This window comes from Trichosurus vulpecula, chromosome 4, assembly GCF_011100635.1.
Source record: "Trichosurus vulpecula isolate mTriVul1 chromosome 4, mTriVul1.pri, whole genome shotgun sequence".
In the NCBI taxonomy this organism is placed as follows: domain Eukaryota; kingdom Metazoa; phylum Chordata; class Mammalia; order Diprotodontia; family Phalangeridae; genus Trichosurus; species Trichosurus vulpecula.
The window spans coordinates 299,248,644-299,265,053 of NC_050576.1; the positions used below are offsets into that span (position 1 = coordinate 299,248,644).

General features: G+C 35.6%; 1 protein-coding gene across 1 annotated transcript in view; it reads right to left on the minus strand.

Annotated features, from left to right (window-relative positions):
- Window positions 1-1,759: 1,759 nt before the first annotated feature.
- Window positions 1,760-16,410, minus strand: part of LOC118846132 (cytochrome P450 20A1) — a 41,920-nt gene continuing 27,269 nt past the window's right edge. The window contains exons 10-13 of the mRNA XM_036754369.1: window positions 15,161-15,272; window positions 14,969-15,033; window positions 4,515-4,604; window positions 1,760-4,370 (exon numbers count right to left, since the gene is read on the minus strand). Of these exons, the coding sequence (XP_036610264.1) occupies window positions 4,220-4,370; window positions 4,515-4,604; window positions 14,969-15,033; window positions 15,161-15,272 (418 nt within the window). The 3' untranslated portion in view covers window positions 1,760-4,219. The remainder of the gene's footprint in view (window positions 4,371-4,514; window positions 4,605-14,968; window positions 15,034-15,160; window positions 15,273-16,410) is intronic.

Below are 16,410 nucleotides of genomic sequence, written 5' to 3' on the forward strand. Positions count from 1 at the left end.
TTGATATAAAGAAAGACTTCCTAATGATTAGAGCTGCCCTAAGTGCAATAGCTGCCTTGTCTTCAAATGAAGGTTTGACTGACAATTTGTTAGGGATCTTTTGGTCGGGATTTCTGTCTAGGTGCAAGATGGATTAGATCGTCTCCCAGGCCCCTTCTAATTTGAAATTCTGTGTTTAAAAACTTCCTAACATATTTGCATGTGAAAAGGTGCAATGTTTTCATTTTATTCCATAGGAAACATTTTAACCCAATAAATGAACTGTTTTGGCGAGCTGTCCTATGGCCTATTCTACAAATTTAGCCCCATGAAAGCTCTTCTATTGTCAACTACTGCCCTATCCTACTTATTGGCCTCTTCCTCATCCCCCTGGTCACCTGCATCACCCGCTCAACTGCACCATTCCTCTCCTAGGAAGTTCTCTTCACTCTGAACCTCAGCTTCCTTGTCTTCAAAATCAGGGAAATCTACTCGATGCTCTCTAGCCCAACTGCTTTGGCTCTCCCCTCATGACTGTCTTCTCAGAGCTGTTATGTGGCTTTCCAGGCCAATTTTCTGCTGCAGTACAGCTTCCCCTCCCTCTTCCCAACCTGCTCTCGGAAGACAATATTTATGCTCCATATGCACAGAAACATTATGACTGTCAAGTGGAAAGAAAATAGTTAAGTGATAATAACTGAAATTATATATAGCGTGTTAAGGTTTACAAAGCACTTTATGACAACGATCTCATTTGATCAGCTCTTCCAGCCTAACAATTACCCTGACTCTCAGTTGTGGTTTGGCTTCCTATACTGATTCTGTGGTCTGCAATCCCTCTTCCAGCATACTCCAGGCACTTGGAAAACATTTTGAATTTTTCTTCAACAGAAAACCATAGTATCTGGAGAAAACTTACACAGCATATTTTTGGGGGGCGGGGCAGGTTTAGGGATAGTTGGTGTTAAAGAGAATCTAGTAACTAAAAAGCAACTCTTTTTTCAAGAAATTCTCAAATTTGGATCATTCCCTGAATTAAACTATTCTTATTAAGAATAAAAATTGAATCTAGTTAAAAGAACTTCTTTGTTATCCTTAACTCTAGCCCTAGATAGATTAAAATATTAAAAATAGACAGAAATACAAAATAACTCAATAAATGGGGCAGCAGCCTTGAAACTAAAGTAACAAATGAATTATGTTAAATGGATCTGTGTGTAAGGTTTATCTCTGGACTTTTTAAAAACAAATCTCTATCTGCACTTAGCACATTCCCTTCAGTTAGTTTTGTACACTGTATTGCTCTTGCACAAAAGAATAATAAAGGTTTAAAAAATTATCTTGAAAAATGTGTACGACTAACAAACCAGATAAAATACAAGGCTGCCAATCTAGAGAATGGAAAACATGAAATGTCCATTTAAGGAAGGTACTTAATGCTCTGAAATGATTTTAAATTAAAAAAAAATTTAGGACCAACTTGTCAGGGTAAGAAATCAAATGGTAATTAAGTTAGGGCTTCATATTTTTCCGACAAATGAGAAATAGCAGGGGAATGGCATTGTGCTAGTTACCAGAAAAACAAACAAAATAAAGATCCATCCTAATTCTGATCAAAAACACCCCTACTCAGAAAGGGTATTTTGAAATACATTAAAAACAGCTGTATTGTTTCCCAAGTGATTCAGAGCCATTCAAAAAGAGGCGGCTTGTGCAAGTGCTGGAATGAACATTTTTGTCTACGGATACAATTAAACTTCAATTAACAAGAGGGAAGATATGGGGGTAGATTTTTAATTAAACAAACTCAATAACAGCACAGTGGACTCAAACACAAGCACAACTGTAACCAGAAATCAAAAAACAGTCATACATAACACAGTGATTGTAGAGTCCTTTTTTTCTCCCCTCTTAGGCATATATACCACAGACCCCTTGTTGTTATTGTTCAGTCATTTCAGTCGCGTCCCACTGTTTTTGAACTGCATTTGGGGTTTTCTTGGCAAAGATACTGGAGTGGTTTGCCATTTCCTTCTCCAGCTCATTTTACAGATGAGGAAACGAAAGCAAATAGGGTTAAGTGATTTGCCCAAGGTCACACAGCTAGTAAGTGTCTGAGGCCACATTTGAACTCAAGAAGACGAGTTTTCCTGACTCCAGGCCAGGCACTCTATTCACTGTGCCACCTGGTTGCCCACATGTGAAATTCATTGTGTGAAATTAACTAGAACCACTTAACATAGATTGAACATTTCAGACCAAGGTGTGAATGTTCTTTCCTGCACTCGACTGGAGCATCAATGCCAAACAAACAAGGCACTTCAGTATCATTCCAGCTTGGCAAAACTTCAACATGAAAAAGAAAAATACCTTAGTTTTCTATGTGTAATGACAGCGTAAGCCCTCACTGTGGTTGACTGGGTGACTGAGAGCTCAATAAAGAAAAGGAAAGGCCCAGGTGTGCATGATGAGGGCATGGTGGGGGTAGAGTGGGCAGGATGGGTCCTTACTACAACATTTCTCTTGGAGGCCTGAAATTTAAACTTATACTACCACTTAACAACTATTTGGATGTCAAAACACAAACATACCTAAGAGCTGAATTTCATTCACAACTTGGAAAAAATTATATTGTCCTATTTCTAACCTGTTCTATTTTACTAGTTGAACAATGACCATGATTTTAATTGGCATTCTTTAGCTAAAATAAGCGGAATTTATTAGGTGGAGAACCCTTGGCTTCAGGCTTTTAAGTGTCTCTTTTGCTCTGTTGGAAGCCACGTACAAGAGTTTCTATTTAGACAGTTTTCTCAATTGCTTCATATCCTATACCTTCAGATCTATGGCAGTGTATCACACTGGTGATGAAGACTGAGGGCTAAAAAGAGGTTCTAGAATGTAGAATTTGCCATTCTACTCACTTCCATAGGAATTAAGACACTCTACACCTACATTTATTATTAATCTATTTAACCTATTTCTTCCGTATAATTTTATTTCAGTAGTAAGCCAACATATCCAGCCAACCTATCCCCTTAATGTGTTCATTCTACTTGTCTGGTGTGTGGTAGATGACTGTTATCTCATACATTTATCAGGTAAGTACTTCCTTGGGTACCTGTAGAATTCTCTGCACCTGTAGTACATCTGTCAGTAACATTTACTGAATGTCTAGTGCTAAGACACAAATCTTGGGGGATGTTGCAAGACCGTACTTTTTCAACTGGTCTTTCATTTGTCTTGAATGAAAGATATAGAGAATTCCTAGAGTGTTTTTTTAAAAGGAAGATATTCTCCTCTTCTCTTTCCTATTCTTTTATACTAAAATGGTACACCTGTCAAAACAACTAGGTATCATGATAGGAGGTAGAACATATGATAAGAGGTAGAGTATACAAGTATATAAGTAACTATTAGAAGGCATGTCATCAAACTCTTGCCTTCTCCAATCTGCCAAACAATTTCCCCCCAAGAATAACAATTTCAATTATGTAAGAAAAATAAAAGGTAGAAGTGATATGAGAAAATATTAATTCAAAAATATAAAGCTAAGCTCTCTGTGTAAAGTGAGCAGTATGTTGGTACAATACAGTTACAAATATACTGTGCCTTAAGAAAATCTAATAGATCATACACAAATTAGATTATAAAACAGATTAGGTAAAATTCATATTACAAAAGATTTCTTTGTTTATAAAATGATTTGCCATAAGATTTCTATAAATATTCAGTTCCCTCTGCATATTTAAAATGTAAAATAGTATGTATGATACACATTTTATGCCTAGAATTAAAATTCTTCAAAGTAGGGACCATTTAATGTAAATGTTTTATGTAAAAACTACAACACAATGGATAATTTAATATTAAATAATGAAAATTAGAACTACTGGCTACTGCTGTCTAAGACAGTGGTCCTCTCTGCCAGTCAGCCCTGAAGGACACACTGCTCACGGTTAGTCTGTTCTGACAAGGCAGTGTAGAAATGGTCTTCCAAAAAAACCTTCACTTCTATATCACATGTCCTGGAGTCAATGTGGTTCAAATAACAAATGTCTGTATTAAGTTCACTTTAGTAAAGGAATATTAATATGAAAAAGAAGATAATGGTAAAAATGTAGAAAAAATTAGGTGTGAACACCAAACCCTGTGATAGTTTTAGGATGACATCTCTCAGTGAAACAAATGAATTCTCATCGTCAGAGGGCCAAAGCATTTTCTTGCAACTTGACATTCATTTTTAGCTTCTTTTAGAAACAGTGACCCATGCTTCTTCCTTTGATGATGTTACCAGCTCATATTTGGTTTCAATAACTTGTCCTTCCACAGGATGCAAGTACAGTTTTCTCACCAGCACACTTAAAAGTACGGTGGCTACCATATATGCAAACCTAGTCAGAAACAAGGGCAAATAATTACATAAAAAGGTGATGTAAAGAAAAAAGAGATGATAATTTTTCTCTATAATGACTATAATGAATGACAAAATTAAAACCAAAGAAACAGGCACCTCTCCTCTTCCTAATTCGTCTTACCTCAACTCAGGGCACTCTTGTGTGCCTGAGAATCCAAGCAAGGAAAGATTTTTCATAGCAGATTCATCATCAAACCTGGCTGGATCAAACCTTGAAAGGAGAAAAACAGAACTGAGGAGAAATTATCATACATATTGTCAGGAAGACATAATACCACTCCTCACATTTTTAAAAAAAATTATCCTTCATTTTTTATTACTTTCATTTTTCAGATATCTCTTTCCCCTTCATCTCCCCAGAAAGTGACTCGTAACAAAAAATAAAAAAGGAAGAAAAAAATGATTCAGAAAAACTAACCAAAACATCAACCAAGACTGACAGCATATGCTATGTTCTACAGCCATAGTCCCGAACCTCTGTGAAAAAGAAAAGGAGGTACATTTTTTCAACTCTTCTTCAAGGACAAGCTTGGTCATTATAATATCACGTTCATTTTCCCTTTTTAATTCTTTCTATTTACACTGTTGCAAGGATTTGTGTGTACTTTTTTCCTGATTATGTTTACTTTGCATCCGTTCACATGCTTTCTATACTTCTCTGAATTCTCCATATTCGTTGTTTCTTATGGCATAGTAATATTCCCTTATATTCATATGTCATAGTTTGTTTAGCCATTCACTAAGGACAGGCATTTACTCTGTTTCCCATTCATTCCTACTACAAAAAGGGCTTATCACTGATCATGCTTTGCCAAACCACAAGCCTAGATTACTTCTCCCATCAGCCTCTTTCATTCCTATTCATGTGTTGCTGAATAAGAACTAGTGGAAATCAAGAGTAGTGTTTCTTAACCTTTCTTGTATCATCAAACTGGTGAAGCCCATGGACTCCTCAGAACATTTTTTAAAATAACTGAAGGAAATGCTATATTTCAGCTAGAGATTAGCAAAAATAAAGAACTATTTTTTTTTAATCCAAGTTCACAGACCCATCTGAAATCTATCCATGGACCTCAAGTTAATAACTGCTTTGACTTGAATCACAGAAAGTGGGTTCAAAGCCCAGTTCTACTGGTTACTACTTAAATGAGCTTGGGAAAGATATGTAGCCTCTCTGAGACTCAGTTTCCCCATCTGTAAAAAATAAAGAGGTTGTACTAGATAACCTTTTGCCGTCCTTTCTAGTTCTACATCCATGACCCTATGAACATCGTGCTATGGAAGCCAAAAAAGCTATTGTAATTTCAGGCTGCATTTATTTAAGACAGGAATGGGGTCTAGGCTCTAGTGTGCTCTGCCCCGTTCAGATCACACCTGGAATACTGTGTTCAATTTTACACACTACATTTAAGAAATATTGATAACCTTTAATGTCTAGAAGAGAATAACCATGGTAAAGAGCTTTCAGATAGTATTACATGCAGATCAGCTGAAAAAATGGGAATGCTTGCCCTGGAGAAGGCATTAGGTGAGAGACATCAAAGTTGTTTTCAAGTATGTGAAGGGCTGCTAGGTAAAAGAAGAAGACTGGTTTTGCATGGCACCAGAGGGCAGAACCAGGAGCAAGGGGTGGAAGTTGAAAAGAGGCAAATTTGTTCTTCATATAAAGGGAGAATTTACTAAGGGTTGAAAGCAATTCAGAAGTGGAATGAAATTCCTTGGAGAATGGTGGATTCCACCTAAATAGGGTTTTTTAAACAGTGGTTGAATGCCTTTTTACTGGGATTGTTGTAGAAGGGATTTTTGTTCAGGAATAGGTTGGACCATGTGGTCTCTGAGGTTCCTTCAAATTCTGAGATTCTATCATATTTGTATTCTGTGATGTACATGTTATCATATTTCTTGGCTGAGAGAGGTTTTAAGAAAATATAATGCATGCGGTTTCTTAATGAATACCCATTTTAAAACTATATTTACATCAGACAAATAACAAATAGCAAAATCCCAAGAAATTTAAAACTTAAATATCAGTTACATGAAACCAAATAACAATCAGCAAGTGAGGCATTTTATTTTGCATGACATTGGTTTCTTTAAGTTGTGGTCTCCTCTTCACCCATCTATGCTTTTTAAGTTATACTTATAAGTTATTTTCATTCCACATGTACTATAAAATACATAGGGAAAAATGGAAATGAAAGTAATTTAGGAGAAGCGGGAGAAAATAGGCTAAACAGATTTTTAAAAAAAATTCTCCACCCTGCCATCAAAGAATTCAAGCTTTCTATTTCTTTGGAAAATAGATTTTTTTCAGTCCCTTAAGATTTTTTTTTTCCTACAAGTAAGAAGAACGTTAAGAACGTCCAATTTTATTTTTAAAAAATCACTGGATTGTTCTGCCTTTTTGTAAAGTGATATATATGTATTACACTACAAAATAGTTTTGTATTTTGCACTACAAAAGATTAAACTTAAGATTAAATTAACTTTAGTCAGTTTTTCTTTTGAAACAACCTTGAAAAAGGAGAACACAGATGTCTGCCTGAGGGCATCTAAGTATTTTCAGATTGTATTATAATGAACCTGCTTTTTCGAGTTCAAAATTGGAATTACCCCAAATTTTCGTTATTATTTAAAAATAAACATGTAGGGACAAAAGACCCAGGAGGATTAAAGCTTTTTTTTTTTTTCAGGTACGGGGGAACGTTTCCTTCATTCAATTTTGTCTGCAAAGAATCTAATTTTTAGCTTCACTTTGAAGGCTGATATTTCAGTTCATTCACCTTCAAGTTACCTTAACGTTATTCTATATATAATGTTTGATAATTTTATCTAAGATTTTTTGCTCTTACAGTAAGCCAACAGCCAATAAGCATTATTGAATACTTACTTTGTGCCAGGAATGGTGTTAACTGACACTAATATACATAGAAAGAAATTAAATGACTCATCTGGAAGTAAACTCATTTCAAATGAAGGTAGAGAGCATCAAGTTCTTAAGCAGGATTATGTCTTAGTTTAATTCTCACCAACTCTATTTCAGAGAAATATCCTTGTGGGTATAATGGTGATTGTTATAATATGTGAAACTAAGACATTTATTAAGGACCCTCTGTGCTTAGGCACTGTGCTAAGCATCAGGAATACAAAATAGGCAAAAGACAGTCCTGGTCCTTGAGGAGCTCACAATTTAATGGAAACAACACACAATAGACTACGTACAAACTACTACTGAATTATGGATGCAGTAAAATATGGTTCTTTTTCTCTTTCCTTATCTTTACAGATCACTTTAGCATAAAAATTATGATTCCGGAGAGGACTGTGCCAATGGCAAATGAACTACATCAATCATTTGTTCAGCAATAGCACAGCATAGGCATTTCACTCATGTTTTCCCTGGATCTGTCTCTATTTATCTACAATCTAGAATAGGGACACATTGTCAAGGTTTTAGTGTTCGTTAAATACTGGTGAACATTTAATGGGCATGAAGATATTTGTGAAAACATTCTATTCTGTGCTAGGAAGAAAAGAATTATCATCAGCATTAGCTACACTACACCAATATTACAACAAAATGGACCTTAATGATGTGGGTGCTCTTAGGATCATCCGTGCTCGTAGGACCTCTGATAACACTGCATGGAGACCAATGGAGCACAGGTGTTATCTGTTGTTAGTTTTCCTTTACTCCTGCTATTTGAACGGTCTGTCATTTTTTTCCAATCATAACATTTTTCTGACTGTATCCCCTACCAGCTTTTTCTGTGTAATTCTTCAGTTGTAATATACATGGGCATGCTTATGCCCACAATGGGCCTTTTTTGTGGTTTTATTTTTGGGGTAAATTTCCATTTCAGTTCTTCAGAGACCAAGGTATTCCTCAATTTAGAGTTAAGACACATCTGGAAGAATTATTTTTGGTTCAGACCTGTGATGTCATCTGTGTGGGAAACCCCCACCACTGACACAAGTCAGCTGACTACCATGATAAAAAGATGGGCCTTTATTTCATGGAGATACTCGGGGTCATTACAAAAGCCTGACAGTTTCACAAGGGCAACCCACCTCCCTGCTTAGTATTTAGTTCTGGGCCCAGTTCACTGCTGGTGTACAGCATCTGTCCAAGGTAGTGTTGGACCAATTTGTATAAGCTAGCCATCCAATTGCATATCATAAACTAAACAAAAGGCATTCTTTACCCGTTTGTTTTTTCTCGTATAAAAAGATAGGCCAAACAGTTTTGAATGGTTATGGTTCTCATTTTGGAGAGTATGCAGTCCTTTGGAGCTTGATACAACCCTACGTCATCATCCACAGACAGGTGCATCTAAGGGGGTCCTTTTTCAATTTGAACTCTTCACTGGATCTCTTTCCTCCATAACACTGGAGGCAAGTATAGACAGTTCTCACTTTCCAAAAGTTTACAATATGCCTGGACTCTGCTAGGCAGTGCCTGGGGAAGTGGCAGCAGCAGCAGCACTAGTGCAGCCGTGAGCCAGGGGTCCTCTGCTCCTGACACTAAAGCTGCTCAAGCTGATTTTTTCTTAATTTAGCCCATGATCATGTTAGATTTTTTTGGTTGCCATATCATACTGCTGACTCATATAGAGCTTGCAGTTCATTAAAAACCCCAGATTTATTTCAGAGAACAGCTATACGACCACACCTCCTCCATCTTGTACTTGTGAATTTGCTTTGTTTTTAACACTACTGAATTTAATCTTCTTGGATTCATCCCTAAGTTCTCCTGTACAGATATTTTCATTCTTCTATTCGATATATTGCTATCTGGCCCCCATCCACAGCTTTGTGTCATCTGCAAACTTTATAAGCAAGCCATCAATACCTTTTATACAAGTCATTGATCAAACTGTTGAAAAGCACAAGGCCAAGTGCAAATCCCTAAGGCATCCAGAGTTGTATCCACCAAGTCTCAAGGTCTATGAGGTCAAATCTGTCGTCTTGTATTAGAATCTCTACTTCCTACTACTTTTTGCATAAATCTTGGGTTTATGCATCTGAAGCCATGGGTTTTATTAGTGTGCCTCTTTTCTTGGATTCTGCCTTCTGTATGCATAGGTCATTTTTTCCATCCCAAGTTCTTTAAAAAATAAAAATTTAGGCCCTTTTGATTACATTTGCAAGACACCAATTATATACGTTCTTATTAGCCTCTGGTAGGTATACTCTGGCCAGAAAAATAAAATTCTTATATGTCATGCTACAAAAATCCAAAACCCATTCTCAGATGCCATCTTTTTAGCTACCTTCTAAATCAGTTTTCCTCTTCTGTTTTCCTTATCTCCACGGTGCTGCAATGCAGAAAGCACAACCTGTTGAAAGACTCCCTAAGTTTTCTCTTCTATAGGCTAAATACCACCCCCACCCCCACCCCCCCAGTTCTTTCAACCATATTCATACAGTTTTCCTTTCCTCTGGTTTTAAGTTGTTTATAACCTTTTCTCACAGAAGACAAAAGTAGAATCTGGACTTGGAAATTTTTTCTTCAAATTTTAGCCCACTTCTCCCCAAAGTCAAACTGCAGCAGACTTCACATATCCAAACCTCTCCAAATAATCTTCTCAATTATCTTATTCAAGTCATCCTCTTCTTTCCTCTCACTCCTTCTTGCATAGAAGCCTGAATCAGAAAAATGTACACTCATGGTCGTCTCGTCTGGGTCAAACAGGTCCAGTTCCTTCAACTGATCCTCATGTGACATGATTTGCTGTCCTAGCTGTCTTCCTCTGAACACTTTCCAGTTAATTCAGTTAAGATCAATGATCTTCCTAACCCGTGGTGCCCAGAATTACACACAATTTCTTCAGATGTGGTTTGACCAGGGAAGAGGACAGTGGAACTGGCATCTCATTCCTGGAACTTATGCCCCTTGGTACAACCCAAGATTCCATTTGTTTTGGGGACAGCCAATCCACAGTACTGAAGAGTTTTTAGTTCACTCTAACCCCTAGATCTTTCTGAAATAACTTACCTTCTCCATTCTATAACTTGCGAAGCTGATTTTTAAAAATCCAAATGCAAAATTTTACAGCTCTCTTTTAAATTTCACCTTCTTAGATTAAGCCCAGCGTTATAACCTCTTACTGACTGTTATCTAGCATGTTAGCTGTGTCACTCATCTCTCTCTGAGGAGGATGAGCATGCCATCTATGCCTTTATTTAGGACTGATAAAAATGTCAGCACAGGACCAAGGCATGGGTCCTGCTGGCACTCCACTTGAAACCTCTTCTCAAGCTGACATGGAACTATCAACACTTACTCTTTTGAGTCTGGCCATTCGATGGATTCTGAATTCATCCAATTATACTAGCCTCTCATTTATATCTATCTTTTCCACAAAATTATCATGTCATATCAAATATTTTGCTAAAATTTAGGCAACCTACGTCTGTAGCAATTCCCCCATCTATTAATTTAGTAACTCAATTTAGCTATCAAAACAAAATAATGAAGTTGGTCTTCTGACCTGTCCTTTTTTTCTCCCACTTCTGAAAATTCTGAACTTAATAAATACCAAATAAAACAAACATTTCCATGAACATAGTAGAAGAGAGGATTATACATGAAACTCTGAATCTCTATTGTATACAGCTTGCTTTTTAAAAAAAATACGTAATAAATTCAACGTGTAACCTCAAAGCTATCCCGCTCATTTGTGATTCTTTCTGGCTTTCTTCTGTTCTTTTTTGTGAATTAAAAAAGAGAGCTTCAGTCACTATTTTCTTTCTTTCTTTTTCTGGGCAACCCTATCTCTAGCCCCCTCTCCTTTATACCTTGGCTTCTTCAAATTAAAAAAAAAAAAGGAAAATGAAAAACTTGTAACATATATGCAGTCAACATATCCAAAAATATAGGTCTTCTTGCATCCATTATCTCTGTTAAACACCTGGCCTATTTTTTGATGAATCTAAACAGGCCCTTTGTGATCACTTCCTTTTCAACATAGTCATGAACTACCCCTTTAATAACAGGGATAACAACTGGAACATGTTGAGTTTTGTCAGGAATTGAAGTCAAGTTCGTCGGTTGACATTTTGCATATACCATTCTCTCATATTTTTTGAAAGTTTGGACATTGACCTTTCATAGTGTTACTTCTAGCATGGGGATTCTCTGTTAAGCCATTTTTCATCTCTTCTTCAGTGTCATTACTATTTACTTTAGGACCGTGATATCAGAGTCGAAATGTGTTGACTCGATTGTCCTTAATGGTAAAAACAAGTTTGTTATAAAAGTCTCTACAAACAGTTTTGTCTGCTTACTGTCCTTCCAGTTCTATCCTTAAATTCCCTTGGCAGGACTTTGCTTAGTTGAGTGAATGTCTCATCACAGTTTCTTTACATTGTTCTGCCAATCATTGCTGCTTGCTGTTTACTGTTTACTGCTCCTAATTTTTTACAAATAAATTTGTATTCCAAACTGGTGTCTCTACTTGAGAAAAGTATTTGCTGTATAAGATAGTTTCTAGGCTTTTTTGGTCTAATTTGTGATGTTTAAACTTCCTTAGTTTAAACTTTCCTTAGGAAACTTTTATAATTAATGTCAATTTTTCTGACTGCCCACTTTTCAGCATCAACAACTTATTTAAATGGGTTGGATTAGAGATATTTTAATTGCATGTCATTTTCCCCCAGCATTTTTATTCTTTCTTCTAATTCTGTATTAATTTAGATCTTTAACAAGCTGGGGGTCTGAACATACATAGCTGATTTGGGAATGACTCACAGCAGGAATGATTCATTTCCTGTCTGTTAAAATATAATCAATATGATTCTTCAGGATATATGTCCAGCACCTCCTGAATCTTTTCTCAAAGAAAGTATTTACAATAATACAGGGTTAGGTTTTTGTAGTTTGCAAGCCTTTGCCCACTTCCATTCCTTACTCCTAAACAATGTTTTCCAATATATTTTCACCATCCTCTCCTTATCTTTGCAGTAAAATCACCAAGTATCAAAGCATATACTGATTTAATTTGGAAGACCTTATCAAAATCTTCTCTACCTTCTTATCCTTATGCAACCAATGCTGGTGGAGGATAAGCTGTGATTATTTTCGTGGTGGTCTTTTTTGCAAAAATTAACATAATCATGCAATATGATATAGTCAAATGGCCTATGAAATGTTTCTTATTGCCACTGAACACATAATGAGACCACTACCACCAAATTCTTTATTTACCTCTTCAAAGAGAGTCTAGTTTGCAAATCAGCCTTTCGTTTAACTCTCTTTTATCTTCTACTATAATATACAGTATGATATTATAGTGTGGTATTATAGTATACTTTAATATATTCATTTTAGTCTCATTCACCAACGTGAAGGACATGACACGTTCATTTCATCAACTTCATTCAACAAAATGACAGTTAAGTGCCGACTACATATAAGTATATGTATATCTGCATATGTATATGTTGGCATACTTTATGTATCTGCAAATTTTAATTAATATGCTGACAAAGAGTCAAATATTTTAGTTTTATAAGAAGAAAACTCAAAGCTTGAGGATTCATGACAATGGAAGACTGGCTCCCCTAACAAAATTTAGTTCCACTTTACTGATGTCATTTTATTTTTGTGGCATTAATAAGAAACATCAGGTTTGGCCTACCTTCAGCATCAGTAGTTAAAGAACTTTCTTTGCCCTTAATACAGTGGACACTGGCATTTTGTCTTTAAGCAGAAGAAAAGGCCTTTTAAAAGTTTGTGGATGGCTGTGAGATTGTAATGTTCTGCTAGACAGGAATTCTACAACTATTTGAACTTGTCACTTACAAAATGAGTCTTTATAAAGCACTGAAGAGAGACTGTGATTTAGTGGAAAGAACCCTGGATTGGGAGTTAGGAATTATGGGTTCCAGTTTCAATTTAATCTACTAACTAGCTGTGTAAACTTGTGCAAACCAGTCAACACTTCTGGATCTCAGATTCTAGATCTGTAAAATGAGTTGTGTTAGATCACAAGGTTTTTTCTGGTTCTAGAAATGTGTTGATTCATTATAACTGGTATTATTTGTTAGAAACTTAAAGTATCATTATAGACAATAAATAGAGTAACACATTTTATATTTTCAAAACTCCTAGTTCAACTTTGAAAAGCTTACACAGTAATATATTCTAGAGGAAGCAACTGAAATAAAAAAAAACTTTATTCATCAGGATATTTTTATTATAAACTGTATATATAAAATATTTGATATGATAAGTATCCAAATACCTTAAAAAGTATGCCATTTTTATATACAGTTAAAAGATGCTTGACTGAAATTCACTGAAAGGATGGTTACTTTATAGACTTAAGTCAATAATTTTTCTACAGATAAGCACTTCCCAAATTAACAGAATTTGGAAGATCTGTTCCTAGCTCATCTACTGTTGTTTACTACTGATAACCAACAACCATCAGTACCTTGACAGACTTAACAAACACCTACTTGGAAGAAATACATTTTGTTGGGGGCTGTTAGCATTTCCAATAGTTATTTTTTTAGTCTGGCAAACAAAACAAACAAAAAAGTCCATACTATTTTGTATTAATACATATTTTTGAACATTCCTCAATTTATTAATTTAATACTATATTTGATGTTCATCAGTAAATTCTATCAACCAAACAACAAACATTTATTAAGTAACTACTGTGTGCAAAATGTACCATTAGGGAAGATAAAAAGTTTAGATAAGATATGATATCTGCCATCATGTGATTTTAAAAGGTTTTGTTTATTTTCTAAGAGGAAGTTGATTATATCCACAAGCATCAATTTTTCTGAGAACTTACCTCTAATGTTATATGAATGTAGTTTTTGAAGTAAAATTTGTCTTAAAGCAAACTTTGCAGGAACATATCTGTTCCCTTAAAAGATACCTTTAGTTTCATACCAAATACAACAATATTCTAATTTTTAAAACTTGAAGGGATAGAAAGTTTATTTAATATAGCCATGCATACACGTATAGTATAACTACATCTATATGTTGATATGTTAACATATAGTGTATATTTAGACATCTCTCTCTCTCTCTCCCCCTGCCTCCCTCCCTCCCTCTCCTTTCTGTAGAGATGGGCTCTCTATTACTTTAACAAGGCTGTTGACACTGGCATCCTTCCCTTGCTCCGCAAATAGGCCCTCATTTGTGGCCTTATAAATTCTTAGGACCTCTGCAAGAAACCCAGTCTCAATGCAGTAAATCCTAATTCCAATTCTTTCAAGCATATTTTTAAAATGTCTATATGGATGGAAAGTGAAGCTTAGATTAAGTCAGGTGTATGGATAAACCCTGAGAAGTAAAAGGTGTTTATTTCCCAGTGAAATAGAGATTCTTGCGGGTAAGGGGCAAAGGCAAAGAAAAAACCAGAGGGGTAGAAGAGGAAACAAAGAAAGAAGTGAAAATAATGAGTTTCTTTTTTTCTTTCCTATATCCCATATTCCATTTTACTTTTCTCCTAGGAACTTAGAAAATAAAAATGCATATCATATGCTCCTCATCAGTGCATGAATAGGATAATCAGCCAGCAAAGAAATATGTTAAATATCTCATACTTGTACGGTGATGGCCAGGCACAACGATCCTGAAGAACCACACCAAGAGCATAAAGAACGAGTGTCTGGAAAGAAAAAGTCAATACAGGTGATCAAAGTTTAGCAAGAGCCACAGCTAAAGTCTCATAAATTTAACCCATTTTAGATACTTTTAAAATCCTTGTAGAGAAAAGAAGCTAGATTTCTTCTTACCTCTCTAGGAATGATATGTTGGTCAACTTTTCCCTCTAGGTCCTGAAGTCTGGCAGCAATTGGTGTTAATTTAGCTGTTCGAACTGTCTCACAAAGCACTTGCCGGCAATATCTGTTTAAATAAAAAGGATCGGCAAATATCTACTTTGAAACAGGTAAATTAGTATCAAAATATACTTAAAGAAACTCTAATTCACTAACCTCTGATGACCTTCTATGTTTGGAAACAGTTTTATCACCTGCTACATATGTTTCTCTGTAACTGAGAGGGAATAAACTACGTCTTTTAACACATCATAATTTGTGATTAATAATGTAAAATTAACGTAAAGTCACTTAACCCTGTTTGCCTCAGTTTCCTCATCTATAAAATGAGCTGGAGAAGGAAATGGCAAAGCGCTCCAGTATCTTTACCAAGAAAACCCCAAATGGGGTCACAAAGAGTTAGACGTGACCGAAGCGACTGAACAACAACAATGTAAAATTTAAGTTAGACATAGGAAGGGAAAATCTGCTCAATCCAAGAATGAATTCCCTGTCTTCCTCTAACTGTTTTTTAAATTTAAAAACAAAAATAAGCTTTATTGATGCTTTTTAATTTTACATTTTAGTAATTTTGGAATATAGCACCTCCCCATCCCCACGAATTAAACTTTCCCTTGTAACAAAGAAAAACTGCTAGGCAAAATCAACAAATAGTGTGCCTGACAATTCATACAGTTCACCTCTTAGTTCCATATCTATCTGCTAAAATCTTCCTTCCCCTTTATAATCATGTTTTTACCCTAACTTCCCATACACAGGCCAAAACAAACTATTTACTAGCTCAAGAACAAAATGTACTTAAAATTTTTATAGCCCTTCTCTAGGAGATGCCCAGGAGTAACCTGCTAGGCCTGTGGCTCCCAGGTCCTACTAATCTACGATTCATGATGCTTTTCCATAACTGTGACTTTCTAAAATTACAGTTAGGTCTGCCCATCCCAGTCCCATGGACATTTGTCCTGCCAATCAGCCACTAAAGTAGCAGGATCTCTATTTGTTACCTGTGGCAACCGGATAGCTGCTTATTTGTGTAATTCACTTCAACATTTTCCAGAGCAATGTATCACAGGTTATAAAATAGATTTAAATGATCCATTTAAGACAGAAAAAATAACCTCTACAGTAGTAGTTAATACTAACATAAAATATACCAATATGTGCATAATTAATCATCAGGCAATGAAATAAACCAAAATTTATTTTCC